Raw genomic sequence first — 11432 nt, 5'->3', positions numbered from 1 at the left:
AGTCGAGACCAAAATATTGATGCACCTGTCAAAAATATTAGTTACACTACGCAGCATACATTCCTGGCCAATATATTAGATACACTGTACTTATGTGTTAATCATGAAATTGTTCGATTGTATTTTACTATAGATGCGTGCATTACATGAAGTTTAAATAGGGCTTAAGAGCTAATATAGAATATTAGATACGTTTAAACAGAAATGTAAAAAATGTAAGAAGAATCGCTTTAACTTTAGTCGTTCGTTTTCTCTTTTTTACGTGAGTGCTTAGAATAGGGTCTCTCTCATGGGCTTGTGAACTGGAACTCTGCGCTCGCTATCGCTGGCAGAGCTGGAGCTGTCGTTGGCAGCGGCAGCGCTAAAATTTCCGCTTACCCGGCGCGTGGATGAGTTCTTACGCTTCTTGCGCATGCCACGCTCCAGATCGATCTCCGCGGCGGATGTGGAGGCATTTGAGCGAGTGTCATCGTCAGGCAAGGAGGCGATATCTGGTGCAGCGACCTCCTGGAAGTCACTGGCTATGGTTGACGTGGACGCAGGTCTCTTCTGGGCATTGCTGAAGTAATCCTCCACGGCGGGATCCAACTGGGCAGAGGCCCGCTGATTGTGATCCATTGTGTACACCTGGGCGTTCACCTGCACGCTGGTTGGCGTCTTGGGCTTGCGTCTGGCAAAGGGACTGCCCGGCTTGCTGCTGATACTATCGCAATCGGGATCGGTGAGGAACTCCACACTGTTGGCCATAATATTGATGCGCTTAAAGGGCGGTATCTCCGCTATCTTTGGCTTCCTCTTTGTATACGGACTGTTCTCGTAGCTCTGAAAGTTGCCAATTTGCTCGGCACTCTGCAAGTTTTGCGTCTTCAGATGTGCAGCCGGAAAACGCGAGTCCTCGATGCTGAAGCGTCGACTGCCGGACTGCGTACTGTATTCCATATATCCAGTGCGACGATGTGGCTGATATTGTGCCGTTCTCTCCTTGTCCCGGTTGGAGAGCATTTCGACACTGCGAAATCTTTGACGCGAGTCCAGCTGCAGTTCCTCCTCGCCGCCCGAGTTGTTGTCATCTGCCTGCGTCTGGCTACGGCGCAGCTGTTTGCGATTGCGCTGCGCAGCGGACAGATCCAACATGGACTTGGCTGGACGCTCCAGCTTGGGCATACGCAATGCATCCTCATAGGATGGCAACAGGCTAATCTCCTGCTGCTGCTGCAACGTGGCTGACGACTCCTCGCGCAGCATGCGTTCGTTGATATCGCGTCTGATGGGTTTGGAAGAGATTGGGGATTACAAGGATTATTATATATCGATATACTATAAATCTGTTCGTATGTCTGTCCGTATATATCTGTCTCTCTGTCTATTTGACAGTCTGTCTCTCCGTCTGTCTCTCTGTCTTTCTGAAAGGAATGAAAAAGAGCCACAGAAGATCATTTATCTAGTCATATGTATGCAGCAGTATTCATTTGGTATTTATATTTGAGTAAAACGAAGCGAGAGTTGTGAAGCAGCAGAGAGAGTTCCCATTGGTCAGTTAAAGCTCGACTGCAACGATCTCTGCCTGTCGTCGGTCTTCAGATTTGAGCGCTTAGGTTCTGAGTGTAAGTCGCCCTATATAAAGGGCAGACTTACACTCAGCATTTCTTTAGTCACCCAAGCCCGGTAGGGGTCAGTCGTGCAGTGCAGTAAAGTCAAGTAAAGTGAAGTAATGTGAAGTGTGTGATCGTTGAGCTAAACATTAAAGACTTGGAGGAAATGCTTTGACGAAACAGTTAAAAGAAATACTTAAAGGAAACAGAGGAAATACTCAGAGGAACTACAACAAAAATCGAAATTCTATAAAATTCTTCCAAATTCATTCTGACTTCCCATTTTCAATGGGTTCAGGGTATAAAAGGGTTAAAAAAGGTTATTGGAATATGTGATAACAGATTTGTGTTCTACTGCATAATATAATTAATTTAAACTGGTGATATTATAAGTTTCTCATATGCTACCAGAGTTAACATCTCATAGTTTGTGTTACTATTTACCTTACATTATAACTGTATTACTCGCAAGGCTGCTGCTATTATTGAACTTGTATTATTTCATAGTTATTGCTAATATTTTGTAGTCAACTATAAAAACTTACATGCGTTGCAGTTCGTCATGGTTGGCATTATATTCCCTGCGATTCTGCCGTTGCTTATGCTTACGCATCATCTTCTGAAAGCAGCCAAAGAGTAGAGCCAGCAGACCTAGGCCCAGAATGGAGAGCATTATGGTCGACCAGACCTTCTCCCCGCTGCTGTTGCGCGCACTCACTGTCCAGTCGGAGAGGCAGGCATAGTCCCACAATTGGCCATAGAAGTTGGCCGGCGAGGCACAGCGCAAATTGTGACGGTCCTTGAGCTAAGCAAGAAGATCATTAGAGAAGATCATTAAAAGCGAGAGAGCAGTGTGAGTCACCTTGGCCGGCTTAGCTGTTAGATAGTCATAGAACTCGACGAATAGCGGATTCTGGCACTCGCATATCCAGGGATTGTCGCCCAACCAGATCTGATCGAGAAATTTGTTCGCTCGAAAATGTCCAGGTGGAATGGGGTTGATCAAGCGATTGCCATTTAAATGTAGATCCGCTAGCTCGGGAAAGCCACTGAAACTGTTGTTTCTTATCGTTGATAGCCTACAGAGGAGAAGAGGGTAGGGAAAGAGTTTAGATGTGACTTGCAGTGAACATGACAACAGAAGAAGAAGAGGAGATATGATGAATAATAGTTATATCAATTGTATTAAAAACTGATAATTATTAATCGGCTTCGATAGACTCTGGAAATTTTGATAAGCTCTAGATATGAGAGTGAAAATTCTGAGAGAAGTTCGATGTAAAATATCGCTACTGTTGCACTTTTTGGCTCTGAGGTTAAAGACGGTGCCAAAGGAGTTACCGACAGAGATACGGAAGGAGGTCCTGAAGGAGGTACTGAAGGAACTGATGATAAAACGTCTTCTATCTGTTTGTTACAATGGATTCAAGGTTGAGTTTCTACTACCATGAAGTAGCTGGATTTACTTAGTAGTGATAGTAAAGTGAGGTTAAGGTCAAGGTCACTACAAACATCATCTATCTATCTATCTATCTATCTATCTATCTACCTATCTATCTATCTACCAATCTATCTATCTAACATAGAAACTCACCTGCAGTTGGCTAGATTCAGATGTTGCAGCGTTTCCGAGCGCATCAAACTGGGAAAATAGCTTATCAGATTATTGGACAAGTCCAGGCGCTGTATAGCCGATAGGCCAGTTAGCGCCGTGTTCTCAATGACGCTGATTTCGCACCAGCTAAGGTCAATGACGCGCACCGAATTGGAGACGATCTTCGTTAGCTTCTGTATGATATTGCGACTCATATTGAGCTCCAAGAGCACATCGTTGCCACTGATGAGATTGCGATCCAGATGCGCAATCTCATTGTAGGCCAAGTTGAGGTGTTTGAGGCGCTTCAGTGGATTGAATGCGGCATTGCCAATGAAGCGCAGCACATTTTGGGATAGATCAACCAGCTCCAACAGCGTGTTGTTGGCGAATGTATACTGGTCCACCGAGCGTAGGAGATTGCCCCGCAAACGCACCTCCACGAGGACGGGCAGGCCACTCAAGTCGATTTGATCCAGATTGCAATAGGAAAGATCCAAATTGCGCAGCTCCAAGCCGACAATCAGATCCTCCTCCCAGCCGAACTGCAGCGCTGTGTTGTGCGACAGATTGAGCACCTCCAGGTTGTAGAGGGCCTCAATGAACATGGAGTTGAGGCGCTGCATGTTGCAGTTGCTCATGTCCAGCTCGAGAAGACTTCGCGATGGCAAACGCGCCAGTTGAGCCAGCTGATTGTTGGCCAGGGAAAGGCGCTGCAGATTGGGCAGCTGATTGATCAGCACGTCGCCGCCCACAATGGTAATCTGTGCCGCAGACAGATCCAGTTCATTGAGGGATTGGCTATTCAGCTGCTCGCTGGCAACGTCGCCGCCAAAGTTGCCCAAACTGTTGCCGCTCAGGCTCAGCCTCTTCAGGCTGGGCGCATACTTGAAGGCCTCGTTGGGATTGATGTGCGACCAGTCGGTAATCGAATTGTTGGCCAGCAGCAAGGTGCGCAGTGAGGTGAACCCGATCAGCGCATCCGCACCTAGATTAGCTATGCGATTGTCCGACAAATCCAGATAGAGCAGCGAATCCATATCGGCATACTGTCGTGGAAATTCCGTAAAGTCATTGAAGGAGAGATCCAAATGCTCCACGGGTATATCATTAAAGTTCGGATAGCTTCGCAAGCCGCGTCGCGAGCAATTCGCATAGAGGCTATCGATGATCCAGCGGCATTTGCAGACGGTCGGACAGTCGACAGCAGCTGAGCAGCCAAAGAGGCCCGCCAAGACGATCGCCAGCAACAGCAGCTGCATTTTGTAGAGGAAAATACCTGCAAGAGTGGGAAAGCAGGAAAATGTGCAATTTTGTAGTTATGTTATTATTAATTTGTAGAGCACAATCAGCTGTAGAGCTGGTTGACTATAGAGCCTATTGTATGGTTGCTTTCTCAATTCATAGTCCGTTTATTGCGCATGCAATTTATTGAACGCTTATCAGCAAAAAGTTGAGCTAGCGCTCGAATAGGAAACTGATGGAGCAGACACCCTGCAAAAGCTATAATGAGTAATTCAGTGCGATATAACTTGTTTCTATTAGCTAAATATCTTTTGGTTCTAATTGGCAATGCAAAAAGGTGAACGGAAGTATAGAGTAATAAACGAATGGTCGAATCAGTTATATGAAGCGAATAGCTGGGCAAAGGGATGGATCGATTGGGGTTGGCGATTCGATTGGTTAGACGTTCTGGATATATTTCCTTTATAAACGTTGAGGCCATGCATTTATTTACCAATCTACAAGCCAATACACAAACGAAGGGGTCTATAGGCTGTATAAATAGGTAACAATAGAGTTTTTTTGGAACACTCGACTTTGCTCAGTCCAAAAGTCATAAATTTCTTTACAGAAACTGTCACAAATTCCTTAAAGCCTGAAGATTCTCATGTATTATATTCACATATTAAGTATTCGATTCGCATAGTTCTGATTTTAGATATATAACTATCCATTTATACACACAAGTTTGATTTCCTTTAAATATCGCACATCTAAATATAAATATCGTAATTATGAGAGATTGTAAAACTTTATGCACTTTCAAGTCAAGTCTCGTATCTGCTGCACACGCACTCAGGCAAACCACCCGTTCCTCACTTAATCACAGGGTATACACAAAATAAGGCCCACAAATGGCAAATGATTTGTATCTGCATTTGGCTAAAAAAAGACGAAAATTTCAACGCAATTGTCAACTGCGTCGCATTAGACTCGATTTAATAAAGAATTCGCTTAGTGCTCGTGACGTCACAATTGTATCTCATTCACCTGCTAAGAAATATTATTATTATGAGCCCCGCAATGTTGCTCTATGGGAGAGTCGAGGCGAGGCGAGGCAACTCGCGTTATCTTATCGATGCTTGGCAGGAAGGGGGGACTTTTCTTCCAAATGTGGAGCAAACCAAACAGAAAACACACAACAAGTTTTTATACAGAATTTAGTGAGCTTTTCGGTTATTTTGAAACACTTGACGTGTTTGGTGACCTTTGCGGATTAGTTGTCTACATTTTTTGAAGGGCCTTCGAATCACATGCGCGCCTTATAGATATATATTATATATATTATTGTATACTGTTGTAATGGTATTTTTTTTGCCTATGTGCAATCTCTAGCCAATGCCGTTTAATACTGAGTGAATGAATAAAATTACTCACCTGCAGCTACGGCAACGGCAGCCGTTTCTCATTTGATAAGATAAGCCGGGCGATAAGGCTGAACAGTGCTAGACAATCGCGGAAGCTTGTTGCTGTGTTGTAAACTGCTCAAATATCGCAAGAGCAAAAAAATACCTAAAAGCAAGTGGGTCAAGTTTAATTTATGATTGATGGATGAGGCTGTCAGCTAGAATAGTTATCAAATGACCCATACTAAGTAATTAATGAAATATATATTGTATAAGTATAAACTAATAGTAATTTATTACATTTTGCATGTGACATAATAAAAAGCAATGTTATATTATTATAATAAGCAATATTATAAATAAAGGAAATATATATATTTTTTATTTATTTATTTATTTTTTTTAATTTTTTAAATAACATTTAACACAAATCTTTCTTAGTTTTACTAAAAGGTATATTTACATAAATTTATTATATAAATATTTTTTTTTCTGCTCTAAGTTTTCCATCTTTATACGTTTGATATAGCGAAGCTTTTGACAGAGTAATTTAACTATTCAACCAGAAATCTTTACAAAATGAATAAAGTACTGGCAAGACGAAGATGAAGATGAAGGTGAGGTGAAAATAAATAAGAAATAAGTAAGCTTAAGCGAATGTCGCCGTTCAACGTTGACTTCACTTGGCATGTGATGAAGTGCAACTGCAAATTACGCCAAATGTTTCGCGCTCTCACAGTTTATGTATGTGTGTGTGTGTAGGTGTGAGGGAGTGTAGAGGAGTGGGAGTGGATGTCAGGAACTACTACAGACCGACCGACCGACCGACTGATAGGGCATTAAAATTACCCTCACTCAGCGGATGTGGCTGTAGCTCTGACTGTGGCTGTGGCTGTTGCTGTTGCTGTTGCTGCACCCGCCACTGACACTGACTGCAAAACGTTGCCAGACACCTCTTCTAACCGGATTTATTGTAATGAAGCGTGCGCAAAACAGAAACGACGCTTGCTCAGCGCTCAGACAGAGCGATAAAAGATGCACTGCCAAATAAAAATCCGGACAAAAACAACAACAACAACAACAAACGAAACTGACGTGTTGACAGCAACATATTTGTGCTGTAAACGGCTGAAGGGAGTGGGGCAAGGGCAATGCCAGCAGGAAATACAAAAAATGGGACTAAGGTGACAATGAATGGGCGAATTTGAGTGAGACTAGACGTGCGTATGCTCTATAAAAAGAACTTAAAGAAAATATATGGTAGTGCTCCTTCATCTTAAAACAGAACAGAGTTTGGTAGAATCTATAAGAGAATGAAAAGTTTTCAGAAAGTCCGACTTCCCTTATGCTGTTTGTCCGTCTCTCTCTCTCTCTCTCTCTCTCTCTCTCTCTCTCTCTCTCTCTCTCTCTTATCTCACACTCTCTCTCTATCTGTTTCTTTTGCTCTCTTTCTCTTCTATATACGTCTCTCTCTTTTTATCACTATCTCCCTTTCTCGTTACTTTCTCTCGTCATCTATCTCTTAGTCTCTCTTCATCTATCTCCTAGTGTATCTCTCTCTCTGTCTTTTCTTTTTTTGTTTTTCTCCTTTCCCACACATTTATTTCTTTCTCTCTCTCTTTTTTACCTTCTTCTTCTTATCATCTTGCTCTTTCTTTTTTGTCTCTCTCTCTGTCTTTCTCTCTGTCTCACTTTGCCTTTCTCTCTATCTCTCAAATTTCTCCTCTCTCTACTTCTTTCTTTTTCTCTCTCTCTCTCCCTTCCGTCCCCCTTTTTGACTTATGTTACCCCAATATCTAAACTATATCTATTAGCTCTAAATCTGCCTTGCCTTAGTCTATCTAACGAAACTGTTTCCATTTGCTGCTTTATGCCAACGTCACCTTGAATCTAATTTACCATCTCGGCTTACCTTTAATATTAGTGAGTGTATAGAAAAAAGCGAAAATAATTTCGTGAAAGTGTCGCCAACATTAACAAATACAATAAATAAGTTGACGCAATGCTTTTACTTCCAGTTCAGTATGAGCTGGAGGAGATGTGGAAGTTGAATGCAGAAGTCAGCATAACGCCGCAGCTGGAGCTGATAAGGCGCGCTGACAGGATGTAGCCGGGCAGCATAAACTCCAGCAGCTCCTGCTCCTGCCACAGTTACAGCGCCTGCTCCTGCTCCTGCTCCTGCTCCTGCTCAAGCTGCTTCCGTTAACAACTATTGAGTGCGGTCTGTCAAGCTCGTCAAGCGACAAATTCGGTTGCCCGGGCAGCGTCGCGACGCTCGCGGATAACTGCACAGATAATGGGCAACGGAACAAGAAGCGTGAGAGAGTGAGAGAGAGAGAGAGAGAGAGATTGATAGAGAGAGTGGGAGATAGAGCCATGTCTTTGCCGTTTTAATGAAGCTCAGTTTCCGTGTGGGTTTCGGCGTGGCCGTAGCTTGTCGCTAGGATAATTAGCGGCTCGGGCCATGCAAAGCCGCCGTTGTCCTTGGCCAGAACGTTGGGAATTCTCACAGTTGGAATCACAAGTTAATGCCGCGCGCCAGTCGCCACTTGGTCCTTTTGTTAATGGATTGATTTTCAAATTTCTTCACTCATCTAATCTGGTTGACTCTGCACCCAGCGCGCTTCAGCTTCAGCGCTTCACTCTGCGCACTTTTATGGGCAATTTCTAGCTGCTTTTTAATAAGAAAAGAAGTGCTTTTTATTTATTTTTCGGTTTTTTTTTTTGTAGCGCTGATTTTTTTTTTTCTTTTTTGTAATTTTATTGTGTCACTTACTTAGCGAAAGTCCTTGTGGGCGCTGCTCGGAAAACTCTGTCCCTGCAGCGAGTGCGAGTGCAGTCGGGAAAAAAGTTTTGCCTGAATGACAGCTGCGTTGGTCAGAGATAAGCGCACGCCACACCCCCGCACCGCACCGCACCGCCCCGCAGCAGCTCTGACAGCCGTTGTGATAAAGCAAAAATTGTCAAGTGCCGCCCCCAGCCGCCCTTGCTGACTCCTGTCCAGGTGTGACTCGAGCTCGAGCGGAAGTTAACTGCGGCAGTGCCTGCGTCCTGGCTGTCCTGGCTGCCCTGGCTGTCTGCCTGTCCAGAGCAGCTCTCGATAGCTTAGCGCTCTACAAAAGTTGTTAAGCATTTTACACACACAAACACAGAGAGAGTGAGTGTGTGCCTCGTTCCGTCTCCTGCCGATGCCATAAAGATAAGTTGTGCGCCCACATTATGTGGCCTCTAATCGCTGCGCCATGCCAATCGTCATCAGAATTCTGGAATTTTGAATGCTCTAGATTCGTTTTTTATGCGTTGCCCCCGCACAAATTAGGTTTTTTATTGTTATACGCTCACTGTATGTGTGGGCGTGGCATAAAAAAGAAGAGCAAGAAAACAATTTACTTCTATCTGCGCGACGATACGTCACAAAGGCGATAAACATGGCAATGGTCCACATTCCTTTCGCCATTTGCATATCCTGTTTGGCTTGTCCTTAAAGCCATGGCCCCGAACTTTAATTAGAGAAGCCAACGAGCGGGGGCCGTGGGGTATGGGCTGGGGCACTTAGATTTGTGGCAGGCATGCTTGCTGCAAACGAAGCAGCTTAACACAAATATCTTAAATAGCAATAAATTTCGATTTTTGTACACTTTATGAATTATAAGCTTAAGCAGCGCACACTCAGCCTCCTGCCACACCCCCTCCAGTGCGAGAAGGGGTTCGCTTGACTCTCTCTGTATGTGTGTGTCTGTATGTGTGTGTGCACCTTAAGCATTTTCAACGTGCCAGCGCCAAAGTTTCAGCTACCCTCAGCCCTGGCTCTGGCTCTGGCTCTGGCTCTGGCTCTACCCCAGCCATTCCATTCACTGACAGCCTGGCAAAGATTTAGACAAAGACGCCAGCCATTTACTGTTATTCGCACTGATAGCAAAGTAGTAGCCAGCCCACCCCAGTGGCAGCTACCCCTACACCTACCCCCACTCCCACACCCCCACAGGGCTACCCCTGCCCGCCCACCTCTAACCGAATTGGGGGCAACGCACAGCGTCTTATGCCGAGTGGCATTTTAACATTTTTAAGACGCGACTTGCTTCCGCCTCTGCCTCTGTCTATGCCTCTGCCTATGCCTCTCGCTCGACCTCTTCCTCTCATCCACCGCCTCTGCCTGGCTTCTGCCGCAAGCCTTTCCAGCCAGCATCTCAGTTACGACGAGGCGCAGCACCATAAATCAATTCGTATTAGTTTTATGAAATGTGTACCTGCGGCGTGCAATGTCACACATACACACACATATACACACCAGTACAGGCACAGCTACACACAGTGGCACACACACACACAGGCAGCTACAATGTTTATGTACAACAATTTATGATCAGGCGGCTGGAGCTTTGAGGCTAATCTAATTAACATAAAACTTGTTATAAATATATATGCCTGATGAATTCCTCACTTTATCTGTCTTTCTCTTTCTCTCTCTCTCTCTCTCTCTCTCTTTCTTTCTTTCTATGTGTATGCATAAATAATGTCATATTTAATAATTTGCAATTGCTTATCTACTTTTCAGCTAGTTTTGAATCATTTTGTGATCTACAAGTGGGTTACACTTCGAACGGCCAAGCTAGTAAAGCAAAATAGAGCTAGTTGCATAAGAAGTAAAATATATAGTTCTTTCACTTCTTTCAGTTCTTTCTGCTTCCAAGTGAGTCTATGGATGAGCTGCTTTACGGATGTGTTAGTCGAAGGTAAGGCATAAGAAGAAATATAATATAATAAGGCGATAAACAAAGATCAAAGAATATATGTAAGTTCAATAAAAACATAAATCAAAATGCAAAAAAATAATAATTTTAAGATATATGAATAATATTTTTGATTAAACCTAATCGGTAGGTCTAGTAGCTCAAGAAGTTCAAGTTCAATCTCTACAATAAATAATTCAGCAAAATTCGACCGCCTTGAACTACAATTCCTTTAATTTGCATTGTCTTCCCCACAATAAAGGATCTTACAAATCCGAAATGCGCTCTTTCAATCACTTCAAAATATATAATATTCAAAGGATCAACTCCTAGTGATATTTGAGTTTCATTTAGCTGGAAAATTATATACTCAGCTAAGGTAAATTCAAATGAAAACCTAAAGCACAATTAGCAGTAACATATCTCAGCTGGAAAAATATTTATTTAAAGGTTTAACGTCTGATTTCTCGCTCTTCATGTTCATTCAATCATCATCAACCAATCTAAGCACACTTGCATTATCACAAATTCTCCGCACGCATAAACGCTTCAAATTTGATTTTGTTGGCGATTTAATAAGCAAATCTTTTATTTGGGCGCAGCGCCTTCAACGTCTCGAACGGCATCAGCAGAAAAAGGCTGGGCGAAGGCGTTGCCAATTAAGCGCATTCTGGCCAAGGACTTGGCATAATTCATTGTCCTTGAGCCGTGTCCTTATACACACACACACACACATACACACACAGAGGCAGAGCGGCCTAAAAGACGCATGCATATTCATTGCATAGCTCAAGACAAAGTCAAAGTCTTTTTTCGCTCGTTTCTTTTCGAAGGAGAGAAAGAGAGAGAGAGAGAGAGAACGAGTGCGAGAATTTGCATAAATCTT

At 43.4% G+C, this 11432-nt stretch overlaps 1 protein-coding gene across 1 annotated transcript; it reads right to left on the bottom strand.

The window, feature by feature from the left end:
- Positions 1-90: 90 nt before the first annotated feature.
- On the bottom strand, positions 91-5816 carry LOC6578526. Its single transcript, XM_015163198.3, has 5 exons — positions 5461-5816; positions 3187-4465; positions 2455-2671; positions 2138-2397; positions 91-1264 (listed from the first exon to the last, which is right to left on the bottom strand). Exons 2-5 carry the CDS (start codon positions 4446-4448, stop codon positions 271-273), a joined length of 2733 nt encoding a protein of 910 aa, XP_015018684.1. The 5' UTR covers positions 4449-4465; positions 5461-5816; the 3' UTR covers positions 91-270.
- Positions 5817-11432: the final 5616 nt, after the last annotated feature.

This window comes from Drosophila mojavensis, unplaced genomic scaffold, assembly GCF_018153725.1.
Source record: "Drosophila mojavensis isolate 15081-1352.22 unplaced genomic scaffold, ASM1815372v1 contig_80, whole genome shotgun sequence".
Classification (NCBI taxonomy): domain Eukaryota; kingdom Metazoa; phylum Arthropoda; class Insecta; order Diptera; family Drosophilidae; genus Drosophila; species Drosophila mojavensis.
Note: the sequence above shows the minus strand (reverse complement) of the source record. Positions and strands in the feature narration are given on the sequence as shown.